The sequence below is a fragment of the Coregonus clupeaformis genome, chromosome 30, assembly GCF_020615455.1.
Source record: "Coregonus clupeaformis isolate EN_2021a chromosome 30, ASM2061545v1, whole genome shotgun sequence".
Taxonomy (NCBI): Eukaryota; Metazoa; Chordata; class Actinopteri; order Salmoniformes; family Salmonidae; genus Coregonus; species Coregonus clupeaformis.
In genome coordinates this window covers 44,449,215-44,471,020 of record NC_059221.1, presented here as the reverse complement: position 1 = coordinate 44,471,020, position 21,806 = coordinate 44,449,215, and the positions used below count along the sequence as shown (strand labels likewise).

Sequence of the window (21,806 nt, the reverse complement as noted above, 5' to 3'; positions counted from 1 at the left end):
ACAGCGAATGGGAGAAAGGGGGATGGGCTTATGGAATTATTGGGGTAGTATTTGGACGACCAAGGTAGCTAGCTATACCAAAAGGACGCTAGCTCATATTGTGGTTGCAATCGTAATTATGAAATATAATTTTTTAGCAAACTAGCTAGTTAAGTAAACCATTATTATGCATGGCTATTTTTTTAATGGACTAGCTAGTTGGCTCAACGTTTTGCTCTCAGTCATGTGCTGTGCTCGAGTCTCACTTCATAAATGTAGCTAGGCTAGCTAGTTAGACTAGCAAATTCTGTTGTGGTCTTCTAGCTAGCTAACTATTTATCGGCAGGTGGACTGCAAGTCCATGGCACCACACAGATCGATTCAGTCGTATTATATTGATCAGCTTTACCTAACAGTCGGGCAGTTGTTGCTATAATATCTGCCTTTGCTCTTTGTTTTGGCGCAGCAGCTACGCTACCTGCTGTCCTTGCATGCCATATTCCGATGGATCCTGGCGGAAGTGACCTGGATTCGAGTCTGCCCCATCCCGAGAACCCGTGCCTGATCGTGGAGGACTCCCAGCCCGATAGTGCAGCACTGGAGGACGACCCGGACAGCAGCTACCGCGCCCTGCTCGCCCGCCGCTTGTCCAGCCTGCAGCCCGCCACCTCCCACAGCCCTGTACTGGTGAGTAGCACGGTGTAGCGACAGATCAAGGTAACAAGTGGACATGGGCTTGAACCAGCGACTGTGGTTATGCGGAGAGTACAGTTACAGTAAACCTCCTGTGCCATAATGATCCATGTCTACTGGCAGGAGTAGTACCATAGATGAAGAGAAAGAGCCATAGATGAAAAGATCTCTAGGATATATATGCCTGGGAGGTTGCCCATCTGTACGGTTACTTTGCCCTACTTGCACCAATGTCACTTGATGTATCCATAATTCTATGCAAAGATGGTAATTTCTGTGATTGACATACTGCAGCGTGGAAATCAGGAGAGTAGCCACTGAGGACAGACAGCCAGAGCAGGGCTCGAACCAGCGACTCAGAGGGCAAGTACACTAACGTTACATCCTGTAACATAAAGGTCTAGAGACCTTTTGAGAGGCGGTAATATGCTTTCTGGTCATACAGGGAGGGGAGACGATAGGAGTATTGTTTTTGTCAGTTCCTCCTAGCCTGGTCCCAGATCAGTTTGTGTTTTTGCCTACTCCATTGTCAAGCAAGAGAGTAGAAATGGACTGGCACCCAGGCTAAGTTCCTCCTACTACCTTAGAGCAGGAACAGACTGGCACCCAGGCTAAGATCCTCCTACTACCTTAGAGCAGGAACAGACTGGCACCCAGGCTAAGTTCCTCCTACTACCTTAGAGCAGGAACAGACTGGCACCCAGGCTAAGATCCTCCTACTACCTTAGAGCAGGAACAGACTGGCACCCAGGCTAAGTTCCTCCTACTACCTTAGTTTGTTGTCTGATGACCTCAAAGGAACTTTGGGGCATATCATCTTAGGTTGGGACATGACATTACTTACCTCTATAAGTCTTAACAACTGATCTAGGACTTGTTTTGTTGTGAAGCTCATATTCATCAATGTTAGAAGTGTGAGGATAACAGATCTCAAGTCAGTTGTCAAGAGCAGAATATCACTTGGCCCAATTTGAATCCTTTGAAAATACATCTCTCCATCCTGCATGCCATGGAGTCAATACTGACACAATTGGATAGGTGACAGCAAGGGTTTCATCACATAGCTTTCACCAATCCAGTCATGTCAGATCAGTAATTGTCCTACTTCATGGGAAGGAGTGATGCCTGTTGTAATATGAACAGGGCCACTGAATCCAGCCGTCTCTCTCCCCAGGAGCTGATCTCCTCTCCGGCAGGAAACAGATACTCCGAGACAGACAGCCAATCAGAGAGGATCCAGAACAACAATCACAACGGGCCAGGTTGGTCTCTCACTCTGTGACCATAAAGGACAGAGATTGGATACCTGGGGCCGTATGATCAGTTCCCCCTTCCATGTAATTCTATTCACTGTGATCTAAAAGGCCAAACTGATCCTAAATCAGCACTCCTACTCTGATATGTTTGATACATACGGCCCCTCACCATTTGAAGCTGTGGTTCTCTGTATGTGACTGCTGTGATGAGTAACCTTGCCTGGGACCCGAAGAGTTGCATTGGCTCCCCAAGACTATGCTTTGGTTTAGTGGTCTAATGCACTCTTCTGGCGTGCAGGAAACCCGGGTTCGAACCCCATCGCTTACGTAGATTTGGAACATTTAGTGGGGTGTTGGTCACTCCCGATACCAAATGAATGTACCCTCCGAAGCACTAAAAGTCCAGGCCGCTAAGTTTAGGGCACAGCAAAGAGTAAGTGTGGAATTTAAACCCTGGTTTCAACCATTGCAGCTTTTTTCTGAGTAATAACATGCATATAGCCTATTGATAACACTGGTTTCTCTGTGATAGCATTGAAAGCAGTTGATAGCATTTGTCTCCCCATAGCAGACATTGTATTCTGTCTTAAACCTGTTGAATTCATTTTCTTTAGTCAACCAGGAGGAAAGTCAAGTCCTAGAAGTTTGTTCGCTCCCCAATACAAGGAGGTAGGTACTAGGTAAACATCGTCACCAAGATGCAGTGAATTGAAGCATTTGTAAGAGCATTGAGATGTTTGAGGAGTAGGCTGCATTCCAAATGGACCCTGGCCCCTGCCTACTACCTAGACACTCCTGTAGATCTGAGAGGATTGGATAGGTGGGTGCAATATGCCGACATTTCCACCTAGCCAATCAGAAGGCAAGATGACGCTATAACACTTATATCTATCCAATCACCTCCAATCTACAGAGGCAGCTATGATGTAAGGGGCAGGCTAGGGGTCGGTTTGGAATTCAGCAAAAATCTGCTTTACGTTGACATCTTGATCCCTGAAACCATCAGGTGTGCTACAGGAGGCATGGCCATGGAGTCTGGGGCGGACTCCACTACACAATGCGCCCAGTCTGAAGGTACGAGCAGTTTTTAACAGAGAAAGAAATAACCATCTGAGACATGTCTCTGAGACAATATACTGTAGCTGTGTAAGCTTTGAAATGCTCCTTGTTGGAAACATTATTTTTAGGCTATACCACTTCTTTGTCATCACCAGTTCAATATTGCATTTCATGAATCATGATTTTGAGCTGTTTATGTTGTGTGTGTGTGTTTTAGGAGGAGTGTCCCAGTTTGGTTTTCTGGAGCTTTCTGAGAGCCAGGGTCTGGGTGAAGTGGTGGGGAACAGTCAGGAGGAGGAGGGGCCTACTGCTGCCCAGACAGACAGCCAGAGACACAACAAGCCAGGTAACAATACTACCGGTAGGTCATCTTTACTTCACCTGAGTCCAGGGTCGTGTTTAGTAGGTGGAAAACGTTTGAAACTGGGAGAAATAGGGGGGTAGTACCTGGGTCGTAGTCATTAGGCAACAAACTGAAGTTCTGAGGAAAACTGAGAGGGACTACCTGAACTTGTCCAGTAAGAAATTTGCTTTTATGTCGTTTTCCATAGCAAAATGTTTTGCTACATTGTGCCTAATGAATACGACCCTGAACATGTTCATTAAGAATAAGAACACAGACATTTTTTCCCCCCGTTGCTAAATGTTTTGCTGCAGTGAATAGGACCCAGTTAAAATCAAAGTGAAACATATTTTGTTGACTTGTCATTGTTTTGTTGTCACCAGGTGAACAGAAGAATATGACAACGGGCTTACCTTCAGGCAGTCAGGACAGCAAATCCAAGAGGTGAGAATATCCATCAGTAGGATGCATACCTACAAGATCATATTTTGTCATAAAACCTCAGTGTACCACAAGGGCTCGAGAGTCAAGCTTTAAAGGTCCAGTGCAGTCAAAAACGTGATTTTCCTGTGTTTTATATATAGTACCAGTCAAAAGTTTGGACACCTACTCATTCAAGGGTTTTTCTTTATTTTTACAATTTTCTACATTGTAGAATAATAGTGAATACATCAAAACTATGAAATAACACATATGGAATCATGTAGTAACCAAAAAAGTGTTAAACAAATCAAAATATATTTTATATTTGAGGTTCTTCAAATAGCTACCCTTTGCCTTGATGACAGCTTTGCACACTCTTGGCATTCTCTCAACCAGCTTCACCTGGAATGCTTTTCCAACAGTCTTGAAGGAGTTCCCACATATGCTGAGCACTTGTTGGCAGCTTTTCCTTAACTCTGCGGTCCGACTCATCCCAAACCATCTAAATTTGGTTGAGATCGGGGGATTGTGGAGGCCAGGTCATCTGATGCAGCACTCCATCACTCTCCTTCTTGGTAAAATAGCCCTTACACAGCCTGGAGGTGTGTTGGGTCATTGTCCTGTTGAAAAACAAATGATAGTCCCACTAAGCGCAAACCAGATGCGATGGCATATCACTGCAGAATGCTGTGGTAGCCATGCTGGTTAAGTGTGCCTTGAATTCTAAATAAATCACAGACATTGTCACCATCAAAGCACCCCCACACCATAACACATCCTCCTCCATGCTTTACTGTGGGAAATACACATGCTGAGATCATCCGTTCACCCACACTGCGTCTCACAAAGACACAGCGGTTGGAACCAAAATTCTCCAATTTGGACTCCAGACAATGGACACATTTCCACCGGTCTAATGTCCATTGCTCCTGTTTCTTGGCCCAAGCAGGTCTCTTCTTATTGGCGTCCTTTAGTAGTGGTTTCTTTGCAGCAATTCGACCATGAAGGCCTGATTCACACAGTTTCCTCTGAACAGTTGATGTTGAGATGTGTCTGTTACTTGAACTCTGTGAAGCATTTATTTGGGCTGCAATTTCTGAGGCTGGTAACTCTAATGAACTTATCCTCTGCAGCAGAGGTAACTCTGGGTCTTCCATTCCTGTGGCGGTCCTCATGAGAGCCAGTTTCATCATAGCGCTTGATGGTTTTTGCAACTGCACTTGAAGAAACTTTCAAAGTTCTTGAAATGTTCCGTATTGACTGACCTTCATGTCTTTAAAGTAATAATGGACTGTCGTTTATCTTTGCTTATTTGAGCTGTTCTTGCCATAATATGGACTTGGTCTTTTACAAACCTTGTCACAACACAACTGATTGGCTCAAACGCATTAAGAAGGAAAGAAATCACACAAATTAACTTTTAAGAAAGCACACCTGTTAATAGAAATGCATTCCAGGTGACACCTCATGAAGCTGGTTGAGAGAATGCCAAGAGTGTGCAAAGCTGTCATCAAGGCAAAGGGTGGCTATTTGAAGAATCTCAAATATAAAATATATTTTGATTTGTTTTAACACTTTTTTGGTTACTACATGATTCCATGTGTTATTTCATAGTTTTGATGTCTTCACTATTATTCTACAATGTAGAAAATAGTAAAAAATAAAGAAACACCCTTGAATGAGTAGGTGTGTCCAAACATTTGACTGGTAGTGTATATTACCACATTATCTGGTTTGAATAATACAGACATTGTGAAAATTATGATAATGCCCTTTTAGCGTAATAGCTGTTTGAAAAGACCGCCTATAATTTCTTCCTGTTTTTTGGTGGGATGGAGTTTTGGCCTGCCTGGTGACATCACCAGGCGGTTAATTCGTTAATAGACCAATAAGAAAGAGAGTTCCAAACCTGTCTGCCATTAACAGCTAGTTTTCAGTTTCTCCCTCCCCACTTTTTCACTCCCAGACAGTCCTAGCTGGGAAGTTGCTGTTTTCAAAGAAGCTATTTTTGTTTCTTTTGACCATTTTAATTGAAAACAATCACAGTAAGATACTTAATTGTTACCCAGAATGTATTTGATATTGAGATAAAAACGGCTGCATTGGGCCTTTAAAAAGAAGGCTGAAAATGAAAACCTTAATTGGAAGATTCACGTGAATCACACATTGATGTCAGTGGGACATTGGTAGTCGTTTATAAAGCTAGGATTCGGCCCCAAAATGATCGATCCATACCTCACAGATTTACACATGTTAGTTCTGTTGCTCAATCCCAAATCGATTCCTAGACGCTATCTTATGCACCTGTGGAGATCTGGGAGGATTTGATAGATGTAAGCAATATGGTAATGAGTCTATCTTGCCCAATAGCGTAGGTGGAATTTTCATCATATTGCTTTCACATCAACTTCTCTAAGATCTCCAGAAGTAAATGAAAGGTGTAAGAGTTGATTTGGAATTGGGCATTAGTTAAATGAAGTGTCTGGTTCTTCCCCCAGGTCGGAGGTGAGCTCTAGCAGCTCGTCGGAGTCCCTGGGTCGGGCCGGCCGGGAACTGAGTGTCCAGGCTTTGCTCCACTCCCAGGGCCTGCAGGCCTCAGAGGACCAGGATCCCAAAGGGGACGACTCTGAGCTGCTGTCCTCTCAGGAGGACCTCTTCGACGCTGACAGGACAGGTGGGTCATCCATCTGTCCACTCACCCAAACTATCTCTCTGTGTTAAAGATATATACTGTCAGGGCTTACAGTACTTCTCCAGTTGGAGCAGCTCTTGTTGGAAGAGGTTAAAAAAGTGTAGTCAGTTGTTCACAAAACAATTTCAAGGAGAGCAGTTATCAACAGTTGACATGAACAACTGATCACAAAATGAACAGATGTTAATGGAGTTCTCTCTCTCTCTCATTCTCTCTCTCTCTAGGCACAAGGGTGGACAGCACAGTGTCAGAGCCAGAGAACCAAGCCGTGCCCACCCTTACCCCCGCCAACACCCTGCGTCTGCTGCACCTCTCTGGGCAGGGCACTCTGGTGCAGGAGAGCCTATCCCAGTAAGACAACTCTCGCCTCAACACTATACTGCACACTCCCACTGAGTAGTATTCCTGTTGTTTGGGTTGGCATGGGTTGTGTTCAGTAGGACAAGGCATACCAAAGCGTTTTGCAACGAAAAAGGAAAATCTGTGTTCCAATTGGACAAGTTGAGGTAGCACTTTATTGTTTCAAATCGTTTTGTCCCTACTGAACACATCCAGCAATTCTGTGTTGTCCTCCTCAGAGGAAGAATGATTGTTGCATTCATCTTTGCCTTCTCTTCCTATAGGAACTCTGTTGACTTTGTAGCACCCACCCAGGAAAATTTGAGCCAAACACCTTTTATCGTCCCCAGTTCACCGACAGGACAAGAAAATGAAATGGGTAACTAAACTTTATTTTATCCGGTTGACATGTCAGTTGTTTTAGTGTCTATGCTGAAAAATAGAACTCAGTGATACACTTCTGGTAACCCCGCAGGTGCCGATGAACCAATGGACACGTCTATGCCTCCGGAGGACCAATCGGATGGCAAGGAGGAGGAGCCAATGGACATGGACCCAGCTCCTAAGTCACGCCCCTCGGCGTCCACCCCAGTATTCCAGAACTCCCCAGATTTTGTGTTGGAGAGGACCCTCTCTCTGCCTACCCAGCCTGAGTTCTCTCATGTATGTATCTTTACTCCATTGACCAGACAGTGGAAAAAATCTATTCAGTTAGCACTGAACTCAATGGCCGTGTCCGGTTACCCGTTTTTGTGTCCTAAATAGTAGGCTGTTTGGGAATGTGAAAAATAGAATGTTTTATTATATGTGGAATTTGGAAAACGTTGTTTGCTTTAAATGCCTGTATGTCATACTCATGGATTTCCATGTAGTAGGAACTCTCAGACCGATGTGTGTTTGACAACAGCTGATAATCAGATAAGGGGTCGGGCTGTACCAAAATGAAAGAATGGCGGGGGAACAACCAAATTGTGCATTAGATGACGCCTTCTCAGTATGGATGAGCCTAGTATTACGTTTTGACAGTTTAGTCATTTAGCAGACGCTCTTATCCAGAGAGACTAACAGTTAGTGCATTCATCTTAAGATATCTAGGTGGGACAACCACATATCTCAGTCATAGTAAGTACATTTTTCCTCAATAAAGTAAAGTCTGACACACAGTATGTTGATATTTGTTGCTTACTGCTTATGTTTTTACTAAACAGTTTGTTCTAAATAGTATGTTGCATGGTTAGTACATAGTATATACTTTTAGTAAGTAGTAGGCAAGAGCGAGGTCTTTACGTTTCTGTACTGACATTTTACAAGTACACAACTTTCACAGTTTGAATGTATCAATATATGGAGACCAGGGACCTACCTTTACCTCCCCTTATTCTTCACTCATTATGGATTATATTGGTTTATTATGATGATCAAGAATCTCAGTATTCAATCAGTCCTTCTATAGGTTCATAAAACACCATCAATTTAGTGTCTTATTTTTCTCTTTCCAAAGGATGTATTTGTCCCAACCCAGAGCCAAGAGGCTGGAAGCAGTAGCACAGCTCCACAAGAGATGAACAGCAGGAAAGTGACGTCATCATCCCAACCCACATCACTGGAGTCAAGCTCATCCAAGATGGCCGCCGCAGCCGCCCAGCCCAAAGCACCTACAACAACTGACCGTGAACGCTCTGTGACGGATTCTTTCCAACTGGAGCTGTCTGTGAATACTCAGAGCTGTAGTCTGGCCCAGCAGGCTTCAATGCAGGCTGGGGGGAAGGATGTCGAGGAGGACAGCCAGGCTACACAGATAGAAGAAGGTCTGGACGGACCCCTACGGAAAGACACCAGTGACTCTGTAATGTCACGTAACAGCCAGAAGAGGGAAAGTAACGGGGTCCCCTCCGACCCAAAAACCTCTGCTATTTTGCCTAAAGTTCCTCAGGTGCCTGACTTGCTGAAGACTAGCGGGGAAAGTGCCAGGAGAGAGGAATGTAACACATCACAGAAGTCTGACACGCACAAACAGACAACCTTGAATGTACGCAGTGTGAATGTAGGTCACGATGGTATCAATGTGACCAAAACAGATAGTTCTCAGAAGCAGAATGCCAAGGCCTCTTCCCCCTCTCCCTCCTCCCAACAGAAGCTTGAAACCATAGACTTGTTAACCCCTAGCAGCTGTGTGCAGGAGACGCCTTCTTCCTCCAATAGCACTCCCTGTAGTTTGGCCTCCCTGTCTCAGTCTCAAGCCCAGTCTGTTTTCTCACAGATGTCTCGCGTGGGCTCAGTGAAGGCTCTCTCGCCGAGTCCAGGTGTTTCTGTAGACTCTAGAAGAGATGGAGGAGGAAGGAGAGAAGTAGGAGAAGCCGGAGGAGGGGGAGTGGGAAGCCCGATAAGCTCACAGAAAAACCAGGACCCGGCTAAATCCAGACAGTCTTTGTCACAGGAGCGTGGAGGCACTGCTACCAACAGCCCCAAGGAGAAAAACATAGCAGATGAAGAAGAGATGGAGGAGGAGGGAGAGAAGCAGCAGGACAGCACATTGGGGCCCGAGGGCTCAGGCCTCTATCTGTCTCTCTCTCAGAGCCAGGTGCTTTCTCCAGAGCCCATGGAGGAAGGAGGAGAGGAGGAAGAAAAACAAGGGAGGTTCCCTGTCTCGCACTCCAGGAGCGAGGGAGGAGGAGAGGAGGAGAGCTGCGGCAGTGTCATTGTGCTGGAGGAGAGCGAGAGGAGCTCCCAGCTCCTGGAGAAGGAAGTGACGTCGCCGTCGAAGATGGGCACGTCTCAGCCAGTGGCAAGCCGGCGGGGGTCGGTGTCGTCAAATGGCACGGGGTCACAGCTGAAGGACACCCAGCGGGTACCAATCGGACTCTCCCAGACTGAAAAGGGAGGGTCTAGGGAAGCAGAGGGGCTCCGTGACAAGAGCCTCAGTGACAGCTCTGGAGGTGAGACGCCTAGATGCCTGTGGAGATATAGGGTGACTCAACAGTGCTTTCTTGATTCCTTGATTCCTTTCTTTCCTTCTCAAAACACATTGTAGGAAAAGATCAGAGGGGAGGAACCTCAGACCTTCTTCCCTCAGACCTCCTCCAGTGCGTTTTGAGGAGAGAGGACACGAGGAATCGAGGAAAGACTATTAAGAATCAATGAAGTAGATAGAAGTTTGTTTTTGTCCAATATATTGTGTGTAGACCGAGGTTGGGAGTGGGTCACCAGGGGTATATTTGGGATGGGGGGGGGGGTTCCATAAAAAAAGGGTATTCTTATTGATTTAACAGCTTTTGAAGTGATTCAATTAATTAGTAGATCCCCCCCCCCCCCAATGTGCTTGCCTTTCTGACCACTGATAGGTGAAAATACTTGATAGGTTTTCATACACTTGCTTTCATGTGTCCTAGTCCCTTCAGATCAGTGGCCATGAAGGGAAGGCAGTGATGAAAGACTATTGCCCAACTCTATTTAAGTGTATTGTCCCTGCAGTGAATCCATTGGGCTACCAGGACTATATAAGCCTTAGTTTTCTATGGCCGATAGCTTGTCATTTTGAAGCTATTACATTCAGTTCAGAGATTGTAATGGTTGTTGTTTGTATTAATATTTGTCCTCTGCAGAGATCCCATTCCACTTCACTCTCCCCAAAGAAGGCGAGCTGATTGGCCCTCCTGTGAGTGCCACTCCCCCTCTGATCAGCCAGTTGAAGCAGACACCGAGACACAGCACTCCGATTGGTGGGTTTCTCCCTCTCAGGAAATATTATTTACATTTTAGTCATTTAGCAGACGCTCTTATCCAGAGCGACTTACAGTTAGTGAGTGCATACATTTTTCATACTGCCCCCCCGTGGGAATCGAACCCACAACCCTGGCGTTGCAAGCGCCATGCTCTACCAACTGAGCTACAGGAGGCTATTATCACCTGGCTCTCTCCATTGCCAGATTTACTGTGTGAACTGAAGCAAAGTATTCTAACCACCCACCTATACATTCTCACACCTCACTTTACACTCACTCTCTATCCCACCTACCTAACCACACACAAACAAACACACACACACACACACACACTCGCCCTCACACATAAACATACAAACTCACAAACTCACCCTCTCTCTCCTATTCACCCACCCAGGTACACACACACACACACACTCTCTCCCACCTACTCCTTTACACAAACACTGTTGTTCTCCCACTCACCTCCACTCATCATTCCAGTATCATGGTTCACTACTAGAATCCCCCGGAGGGGCTCTGATCTTATCCGAAGGGGCTCTGATCTGATCCGGAGAGGATCTGATCTGATCCGGAGAGGATCTGTTCTGATCCGGAGAGGATCTGATCTGATCCGGAGAGGATCTGATCTGATCCGGAGAGGATCTGATCTGATCCGGAGAGGATCTGATCTGATCCGGAGAGGATCTGATCTGATCCGGAGAGGATCTGATCTGAACCGGAGAGGATCTGATCTGAACCGGAGAGGATCTGATCTGATCCGGAGGGGCTCTGATCTCGTCCGGAGGGGATCTGATCTCGTCCGGAGGGGATCTGATCTCGTCCGGAGGGGCTCTGATCTGGTCCGGAGGGGCTCTGATCTGATCCGGAGGGGCTCTGATCTGATCCGGAGGGGCTCTGATCTGATCCAGAGGGGCTCTGATCTGATCCGGAGAGGCTCTGATCTGATCCGGAGGGGCTCTGATCTGATCCGGAGAGGATCTGATCTGATCCAATTACATTGTGGTGGTCGTTGGCTCTTTTTGTTTTCCTCAGAGATGACTTTCTTCTCTGAGAAGTCTGCGGCGGCGGGTGATGTTTCCACGGAGACAGCGATGGCGACCAGCGAAATCATGGCGGGGGAGAGTGGCGAGGACACGGCCGAAGGGGATGATGGGAAACTGAGTTTGCGGATGAAGCTGGTGACGCCTGTGGAGGAGGGCAGCTCAGAGCGCTTCAGCTTGCAGAGTAAGAGCTGTTATAGGCCGCTAATTAATGTGTTATAACCACGTTATTACCTCATTATTCAAATAACAGAAATAGGACAATACTCCGGTAAATAAACTTAAATTGACATATTTTTATTGCCGCACAAACATTTCGGGTATGAGCCCTTCTTCAGCGTGCAAGGCAATGGCAATCAGTGTCACAGCAAAAACAACACACAGGTGGGCATAATTATAAAATCCCAGTCAGTTTTTATTTATTTTTATTTTATCTTTATTTAACTAGGCAAGTCAGTTAAGAACAAATTCTTATTTACAATGACGGCCTACACCGGCCAAACCCGGATGACGCTGGGCCAATTTTGCGCCGCCTTATGGGACTCCCAATCACGGCCGGTTGTGATACAGCCTGGAATCGAACTAGGGGGTCTGTAGTGACGCCTCAAGCACTGAGATGTAGTGCCTTAGACCGCTGCGCCACTTGGGAGCCCAATGGATTGGCCCAATCAAGAGATCCAAGCAGAGGGAGCTGAGGGGGAAACATGACAATCAAATAAAGATAGACACACAAAACAAATACATTATGATGTCATTACCTAAATGTTTGGTCTATTTAGAACCTACTACAAAAAACAAGAGAAATAACATTCCTCATTAAGGCCTGCTGGGTTAGCACGTTATTACCACTGGAATATAAATTATAGCTGTTGTAATGGTTTACATTCCAATGCCTGCTTATAAACAGGTTATGACCACTGTGACATGATATGACCACGTATGTTACCTTTTGGTTTGCCTATGGATGTTTAAGAGATCTGTATGTTATTTTCTTATGATTCTGTGTGTTGATGCCATAGAGGGGCAAGTGACTATCTTTCAAATGGTACAGTGGTCCATAGAAATCCACAGAAAATGCATACAGCATCAAACAATCTCCAACTATGTACATAGAATTAAAGGGGTTTCATATGACTACTGAAGCGTATCCATTGATGTATAGAAATGTGACATCCTCTGCTGACTCACACCTTTACTGCAAGAATAGACGTCTCAGTTTGTTGATTTATTTTGTTCAACCCCCAAAAAGCCCAAATGAAACGCTTTTATTTTCCTCCCAGAGCCACCGCTATCAGACGAGGAAGGCTCTGTCTCCAAGGTTACCACCGTTGTCAAGGCTGTAACCAGGTAACCCGCTTTGGATTCTATGCAAGGCAGCCCGATTTCAGACTTTTTCCCCTGCCTGGGATTTGAGCCGTTTCCCAAATGTATTCCTACAACTCATTATCACGATTCAGCTTCATATTTAAAAAATATATATTTTAGTCATTTAGCAGACGCTCTTATCCAGAGCGACTTACAGTAGTGAGTGCATACATTTTCATACTTTTTTCATACTGGGATGCCTATTGTATTTGTACTCTGTACCCCAAATAAGAACCCTGTTGAGAGTATTATAGAATAATAATTTGTATAGATACAAAGATGCTTAATACAGTATGTTACAACCATCAGATGCGTAAGTGAATGAAAATGGCTGACATTTGCATGTATTTGCATGTATTTGCATATACATGTATTACCTGACTTTATGTCAGGTCATTTGGTTTCCATGGTGTGTTTGTGAGTAGCTCATCCTTTTACCATGCACAGTTGAGTTGACACTCGGGTTACAAAAGTAGTTATGAATTCGCTGGAGGGTTGCTGGCGTCAGTATCCTAGATTCCGTCACCTGCCGTTGTCGAGCAAGGCACTTATCCCCTGGCTGCTCAGGGGATCTTTCTGTGCGTGTGCGTGTGTGTGTGTCGGGGGGGTTTGGTTCAAGTATAAAGACACATTTCCGTTCTTCCCCAAGGGAAATGGAGAATACAGCAACTGCATTGCAAGGCAATTTGATGACATACTATTGGCTTGTTGTCTGACCAGTGTCCCCCTCCCCAGCCCCTCTGTGTTCAGCAGGGTGAGGGAGGCCCACAGACAGGTGATGGAGGACCAGGCCGAGGCCCATCCCAGTGGCCCTGGAACCCCTGTCAGGTAAACAACGTGTATGGCCTCTGACCTGGGTCGTGTTCATCAGGTCACAGTGTGGCACAACATTTTTTAAATGTTGCGCAATGCAAAACTAAAACGAGCGTTTCTTAGTGGATACATTTGGATTGTAGGCTACCTCCCAGTTTCGCACTGATCTCTTCCGCTGCGTGCCTGCTGAACACGACCCTGCTTACTTACCTCATGTCATTTCTGATAACGATGATGATAAGGATAGTTATTTTAAGCACCTTTGAAAACTGTAACGTTTGTCTCTGAACATTTGGTGCCGACCTGAAGTATAGTTTGTTGATTCCCAGTATAATAGCTCCCCCTGCTGGCCATAATGAGAGCCTAGTAGCCACACAAGCCTAATGTCTATAGTGGCCTCAGAGTATCCGTTCTGTTTTAAAGTACTGTAAAACTTCAATGAAATACAGTCTCAAATAGCTGCTTGTCCCTTTTAAAAGCCGGCAGTGGCACACATTTCAGCAAATAAACGCCTGTTTCAAATAAAGGCTAGGTCTAAATTAATTGTTACCATGAATTGTTTACGAGGTTTAATGTTTGATTTGTTACATTCAATAATTCAGTAATGATGGCAGTCATCTGTTTTTATCACCAGTAAAAAACTGCTAGCTATTGGCTTCTAACTGCTGAGAACTGCTAGTTAACTGGCAAGCACAAAAACAGTCAACAACTTCGGAGTACAGAACCCTAGAAATCGTCCGATCACACTCTAGTGGCGAAAGTAAGAATTGCCTAAATTGCACAGTCAAAGAGGAGAACAATTATTGTCAAGGAAATGTTTTTTTTATTTTTTATATAGAGGCATACTAAGACAAACAATTTGACAGTGTGTAAATGATAACACATCAGTGCAGGAAATGAAGAAAATATATTATAATGCTGGAAGTGAATGCTGGAATTAAACAATTAACTATGCAAATTAGCAAAAGCTGTGTGCATTAAGGAAATAGATGTCTGGCTCAAATAGAAGCCTGTCTCTAATAGAAGCCTGTTGTGTTCAGGGATTTAAGCAAATAAACGTCCAGACTATTAATTGAAGTTTTACGGTATGACAGTTTGAGATCAACAAGGGACACTAGTATGCTGCTCCAATATTGTGTCCATTTGACCTTGACAGCCCTCCACCTGTCCTGGTATATCTTTACAATTCTGGAAGTAGGTTATGTGCGTGCGTGCGAGAGAGACCTACTTCTTAGCTATTTTGGGTACCATTCATGCCCCCTCAGAGAGATGGAGGCTCTGTCTGGTTTTGTCCTGTCGGGGTGTTATAACAAGGTCATTTTCAAGGTGTCCACACCACACACCACAGCCCTAGTTGTACCTGCTCTCTGTCTCTGGCCTACCATTACAGGACTACAGAGGCAATACTGAAACCTTTATTAACATTTGGCAAAGGATGATATCAGCCCTTATATAAGTGCCTTCAGAAAGTATTCAAACCCCTTGACTTTTTCCACATTTTGGTGTGTTACAGCCTGAATTTAAAATGGATTAAAGTGATATTTTTTTGTCACTGGCCTATACACAATACCCTATAATGTCAAAGGGGAATTCTGACTTTTGGAATTTTAACAAATTAATAAAAAATAAAAATCTGAAATATCTTGAGTCAATAAGTATTCAACCCCTTTGTTATGGCAAGCCTAAATGAGCGTGATGAGCCAACCTAACCCGGACGACGCTGGGCCAATTGTGCGCCGCCCTATGTTAACACAACAAAATGTGGAATAAGTCAAGAGATATGAAAACTTTCTGAAGGCACTGTATATTTATATGTGCATACATGTATTTTCATTAGTCCTGGGGTGATGCACGGCTGCCATTTTGGCTCTTGAACGCTCACCACACAATGAAAGTGATTGATTGTGCCATTGACATATGAAATGTCTGTCTCACCTTTCACAGAGGGGAACTGTTCAGCTCACCCTCACAGCAGACAAGCTCCCAAAGACCCACCATCTCCTCTCCTTCCCTTGGATGCATCAGCCTCCCCAACAGCCAATCGGAGCCTCCCTCCAGCCCCCGCCAGGAAGTGAAGTGTATGTTGTCATTGGGGCTCAGAGAGAAAGCGCCTCCAGCTGAACCATCCACCCCAGGCCGTCCAGCAGTGCCTACCCCACAGACAGGCACCGCAGCTGGGGAGAGAGAGTCGTGTGGGCCCCCGGAGCCATCCACCCCCACCAGAGCCGCTGCCATCAGACAGAGGGCTGTGTCCCAGCAGACAAGCTTTGACAACACCATCTCTCCCAGTTCACCCAGTAAGGTAAGAGCCACTGGGGTAGCTACAATGATATGGTTGATCATATTAAAGGGAATAGAAAGAGATGATGAGATTCCTGTCCGTTATTCTTCTAGCCTAACCGCCATTCCCCCCCTCTCTATCCACCTTGCTTGTCTCATATCCTCATGTTTTCTCTCTCTCTCCCTCTCTCTCTCTCTTCATCCACCTTGCTTGTCTCATGTCCTCATGTTTTCTCTCTCTCCCTCTCTCTCTCCATCCACCTTGCTTGTCTCATATCCTCATGTTCTCTCTCTCTCTCTCTCTCTCTCTCTCTCTCTCTTGTCTTCATCCACGTTGCTTGTCTCATGTCCTTATGTGTTCTCGTCTCTCTCTCTCTCTCTCTCCATCCACCTTGCTTGTCTCATATCCTCATGTTCTCTCTCTCTCTCTCTCTCTCTCTCTCTCTCTCTCTCTCTCTGTCTTCATCCACGTTGCTTGTCTCATGTCCTCATGTTTTCTCTCTCTCTCTCTCTCTTCATCCACCTTGCTTGTCTCATATCCTCATGTTCTCTCTCTCTCTCTCTCTCTCTCTCTCTCTCTCTCTCTCTCTCTCTCTGTCTTCATCCACGTTGCTTGTCTCATGTCCTTATGTGTTCTCGTCTCTCTCTGTCTTCATCCACCTTGCTTGTCTCATATCCTCATGTTTTCTCTCTCTCTCTCTCTCTTCATCCACCTTGCTTGTCTCATGTCCTCATGTCCTCTCTCTCTCTCTCTCTCTCTCTCTCTCTCTCTCTCTTCATCCACGTTGCTTGTCTCATGTCCTCATGTTCTCTCTCTCTCTCTCTCTCTCTTCATCCACCTTGCTTGTCTCATGTCCTCTCTCTCTCTATCCCTCTCTCTCTCTCTTCATCCACCTTGCTTGTCTCATGTCCTCATGTTCTCTCTCTCTCTCTCTCTCTGTCTTCATCCACGTTGCTTGTCTCATGTCCTTATGTGTTCTCGTCTCTCTCTGTCTTCATCCACCTTGCTTGTCTCATATCCTCATGTTTTCTCTCTCTCTCTCTCTCTTCATCCACCTTGCTTGTCTCATGTCCTCATGTCCTCTCTCTCTCTCTCTCTCTCTCTCTCTCTCTCTCTCTCTCTCTCTCTCTCTCTCTCTCTCTCTCTCTCTCTCTCTCTTCATCCACGTTGCTTGTCTCATGTCCTCATGTTCTCTCTCTCTCTCTTCATCCACCTTGCTTGTCTCATGTCCTCTCTCTCTCTATCCCTCTCTCTCTCTCTTCATCCACCTTGCTTGTCTCATGTCCTCATGTTCTCTCTCTATCTACCTCTCTCTCTCTTCATCCACGTTGCTTGTCTCATGTCCTCATGCTTCCTCGTCTCTCTCCCTCTAGCTCTGTCAGAGAGTGGCGTCTCAGCAGACCAGTTTTGATGCGGCTGGCCCCAGGTCTCCAACAGCCAGCGTAAGGGTCCTTAGTTACCTCACACCTCCTGTCCTTCTTACAATGTCAAAATGGAACAGAACCAAACCATTGTCCCTTCTGCTAGCCCCTACACCTTAACGGTTAGCAGATCAGGATTGGCATCATGTTTGAAATTCAATTCATGAATTGACAATTGCTTATTGTATTTTATGGTTTTATCAAAATCGGGAAGTAAACTGAAATGATCTTTGACAGAATATAAAACTGGATTGACCTTGTAGCAGATCAAGGGCCGTATGTATCAAACGTCTCAGGAGTGCTGATCTAGGATCACGTCCAACCTGCCTATGTAATCTTATTCATTATGATCTCTGAAGCATAACTGATCCTAGATCAGCACTTCTGCTCTGAGATACTTCATACATACAGCCCCAGATATGTGTAAGCAAAGAACACGTGCTGAGGGTCAAGGGTTAACTCCACCCCCTTCTGTGTGACAGGGCGAGCCAGAGACCCCGCCCTCGAGGGCAGCCGCCGGCCCCACCCATCGCAGACACGTGCGGACCATTCAGGAAGTGCGGACGACGGTCACACGCATCATCACAGATGTGTACTACGAGGATGGGAGAGAGGTGGACCGTAAGGTCACTGAGGTGGGACCAAGCAAGGCATTTAGCTCATAGTCCTTTTACTTTCTCCAACTCATTCTTTTTGTCATTGATTACGCCTCACTGTTGCGGTGTGTGTATGTGTCTTCCCGGTGTGTGTGTGTGTGTGTGTCTTCCCGGTGTGTGTGTCTTCCCGGTGTGTGTGTGTGTGTGTGTCTTCTTGGAGTGTGTGTCTTCTTGGTGTGTGTGTATGCGTGCATGTGTGTCCCTTCTTTCTGTTCCTCAGGAGTCGGAGGAGCCGGTGGTGGACAGCCGTGTGTTGGACAGCGACATCTCTCCGTGTCGCACCGGCAGCTCCATGACCTCCGGTGACCTGGGTGATGTCAGCTCTCTGTCCTCCAAGGCTTCCAGCCTGCAGCACAGCTCCGGGGGCACCAGCACAGTCAGGGGCCCTGCCCAGAGGGGCCCCGACTTTATCATGCCGCCCAGCCGAGGGGCCAAGTCTGCCAGGTACTGTAATGGACATGGGTTTGAATTGGATTATTATATAAAAAAATGTATGCATGCAGTTCCTTTCCTGATCTGAATTGATGGAATTGACCTCCGACTTTTCCGTCTAGTGACTGCCTTCTGCCTTCTTGTAATGAGTGGCCCTCAGTCTTTTGTAACATGATTTATATCCATGCTCTGACACTATTTACTGTGCTTATTTCTTAGTCTTAATCTCTGTTGTCTTCGCACTCACATTTGCACACCTGTCAACAACACAAACATGGGAGAAACTAAATCATTCCTATACTAGACAAGGGTTCAGGATCTTTAAGTTCCCTCTTAACCATAGAAATATAATTACTAGAAGTGACATTCTATGTCTATGCTTTTAACTACTCTCACGTGTTGACAGGTATGCATGCAAATGTCAGTCTTTGACTTTGTCCACTGTCTAACTACCCCTCCGCCACAGCCACAACCCCCCAACCCAACACCCAGATAAGTTATTCTAAGATCCCCCTATCAACACATATGGTAAGGCCCTATCCACAACTGCTCCCCTACCTGGACCAACCCATGTGGCCACAGTATGGGTGTCCATCATCTGCCCCCTGTCTGCTGTATGGACCGTCCCTCTCTTGGTAGGACTTGGCCTGGGCACAGATTTAGGATCAGCTAACCTTCCCCCAACCCTAACCCTAATCATCATGAGGAAAAACATAAAACTGACCTTAGTTCAGCTTTTATGGGATGATTCATCCTTCCCTGTCCCTCTACTCTCTGTCTGCAGCCCCAGGAGGGGTAGTGGGCCGCAGCAGAGGGGCCACAGGGGTCAAGTGGCGGGGTCAGAGTTCATGGGAGAGAGAGTTCAAGGACTTCATGGGTCGCGGGCCTTCACCCCACTGACGCCCCGCGGAAGAGCCAGGAGGGGCAGGCCTCCGTCCCGCTCACCTCTGTCCAGGTGAGCCCTGTCTAGGGACGCAACTGGAGCTGTAGTGGGTCAGAGTTCCAGAAACACCTAGTGACATCATCAAAAGCAGACATTAGCTGCATGTTCAAACACAACTACATCCACGCCAGCACGTACGTAGCCAATTGTGCCTTCCCAAAATTGTGATGCAACGCGATTCAACTGGTGCGCAACACATGGACACATGGGAGTTGGTTGCTTCCCGACATCATTCAGCGTTCTAAAACGTGTAGGTGCGTGTATGTTTTTTCCAAACTTTGAAAACAAGTAAACCTGAGATGACAGACACTGAGATATATAATGAAACCTTAGCATAGAGTACAGAAATGGCTTTAGAACAAGGATCCTCCAACCTGCTCTTCCCAGAGAGCTGCAGTACCGCAGGTATTTGTTATAGACCAGTGTTACTGTCTCTCCAATCCCATACTGTCCCTGCTAACATTCTCCTTTTCCTGTCTTCACTAATCATCTCAATGCAACACAACTCTCTCCTTTTCCTGACTTCACTAATCATCTCAATGCAACACAACTGGCTCCTTTTCCTGTCTTCACTAATCATCTCAATGCAACACAACTCTCTCCTTTTCCTGTCTTCACTAATCATCTCAATGCAACACAACTGTCTCCTTTTCCTGTCTTCACTAATCATCTCAATGCAACACAACTGTCTCCTTTTCCTGACTTCACTAATCATCTCAATGCAACACAACTTTCTCCTTTTCCTGACTTCACTAATCATCTCAATGCAACACAACTCCCTCCTTTTCCTGTCTTCACTAATCATCTCAATGCAACACAACTGTCTCCTTTTCCTGTCTTCACTAATCATCTCAATGCAACACAACTCGCTCCTTTTCCTGTCTTCACTAATCATCTCAATGCAACACAACTGTCTCCTTTTCCTGTCTTCACTAATCATCTCAATGCAACACAACTCTCTCCTTTTCCTGTCTTCACTAATCATCTCAATGCAACACAACTCCCTCCTTTTCCTGTCTTCACTAATCATCTCAATGCAACACAACTGTCTCCTTTTCCTGTCTTCACTAATCATCTCAATGCAACACAACTCGCTCCTTTTCCTGACTTCACTAATCATCTCAATGCAACACAACTGTCTCCTTTTCCTGTCTTCACTAATCATCTCAATGCAACACAACTGGCTCCTTTTCCTGTCTTCACTAATCATCTCAATGCAACACAACTGGCTCCTTTTCCTGACTTCACTAATCATCTCAATGCAACACAACTGTCTCCTTTTCCTGTCTTCACTAATCATCTCAATGCAACACAACTGTCTCCTTTTCCTGTCTTCACTAATCATCTCAATGCAACACAACTGTCTCCTTTTCCTGTCTTCACTAATCATCTCAATGCAACACAAGTCTCTCCTTTTCCTGTCTTCACTAATCATCTCAATGCAACACAACTCTCTCCTTTACCTGACTTCACTAATCATCTCAATGCAACACAACTGGCTCCTTTTCCTGACTTCACTAATCATCTCAATGCAACACAACTGGCTCCTTTTCCTGACTTCACTAATCATCTCAATGCAACACAACTCTCTCCTTTTCCTGTCTTCACTAATCATCTCAATGCAACACAACTCTCTCCTTTTCCTGTCTTCACTAATCATCTCAATGCAACACAACTCGCTCCTTTTCCTGTCTTCACTAATCATCTCAATGCAACACAACTCTCTCCTTTTCCTGTCTTCACTAATCATCTCAATGCAACACAACTGTCTCCTTTTCCTGTCTTCACTAATCATCTCAATGCAACACAACTCTCTCCTTTTCCTGACTTCACTAATCATCTCAATGCAACACAACTGTCTCCTTTTCCTGACTTCACTAATCATCTCAATGCAACACAACTCTCTCCTTTTCCTGACTTCACTAATCATCTCAATGCAACACAACTGGCTCCTTTTCCTGTCTTCACTAATCATCTCAATGCAACACAACTCTCTCCTTTTCCTGTCTTCACTAATCATCTCAATGCAACACAACTGGCTCCTTTTCCTGTCTTCACTAATCATCTCAATGCAACACAACTCTCTCCTTTTCCTGACTTCACTAATCATCTCAATGCAACACAACTGTCTCCTTTTCCTGACTTCACTAATCATCTCAATGCAACACAACTCTCTCCTTTTCCTGTCTTCACTAATCATCTCAATGCAACACAACTGTCTCCTTTTCCTGTCTTCACTAATCATCTCAATGCAACACAACTGTCTCCTTTTCCTGACTTCACTAATCATCTCAATGCAACACAACTGTCCCTGTCTAACATGTATGTTTCTTATTTACTATAAAG

The 21,806-nt window shown here is 45.3% G+C and overlaps 1 protein-coding gene across 10 annotated transcripts in view; it reads left to right on the top strand.

Annotated features, from left to right (window-relative positions):
- tp53bp1 (tumor protein p53 binding protein, 1) overlaps positions 1-21,806 on the top strand; it is a 37,042-nt gene that overhangs the window by 7,974 nt on the left and 7,262 nt on the right. The window contains exons 1-21 of one of the 10 annotated variants that reach the window (XM_045209598.1): positions 26-64; positions 446-666; positions 1,847-1,934; positions 2,543-2,597; positions 2,935-3,002; positions 3,205-3,333; positions 3,714-3,774; positions 6,252-6,427; positions 6,670-6,796; positions 7,069-7,163; positions 7,260-7,447; positions 8,286-9,720; positions 10,387-10,503; positions 11,542-11,733; positions 12,830-12,896; positions 13,638-13,742; positions 15,672-16,029; positions 17,382-17,450; positions 17,912-18,064; positions 18,306-18,529; positions 19,302-19,472. In XM_045209598.1, coding sequence (XP_045065533.1) covers positions 484-666; positions 1,847-1,934; positions 2,543-2,597; positions 2,935-3,002; positions 3,205-3,333; positions 3,714-3,774; positions 6,252-6,427; positions 6,670-6,796; positions 7,069-7,163; positions 7,260-7,447; positions 8,286-9,720; positions 10,387-10,503; positions 11,542-11,733; positions 12,830-12,896; positions 13,638-13,742; positions 15,672-16,029; positions 17,382-17,450; positions 17,912-18,064; positions 18,306-18,529; positions 19,302-19,472 — 4,061 coding nt within the window. In that variant the 5' untranslated portion in view covers positions 26-64; positions 446-483. Of the gene's footprint in view, positions 1-25; positions 113-445; positions 667-1,846; positions 1,935-1,954; positions 2,362-2,542; positions 2,609-2,934; positions 3,003-3,204; positions 3,349-3,713; positions 3,775-6,251; positions 6,428-6,669; positions 6,797-7,068; positions 7,164-7,259; positions 7,448-8,285; positions 9,721-10,386; positions 10,504-11,541; positions 11,734-12,829; positions 12,897-13,637; positions 13,743-15,671; positions 16,030-17,381; positions 17,451-17,911; positions 18,065-18,305; positions 18,530-19,301; positions 19,473-21,806 lie in introns of those variants that run through there. The other 9 variants (XM_045209597.1, XM_045209593.1, XM_045209595.1 and 6 more) reach the window with 9 other exon arrangements.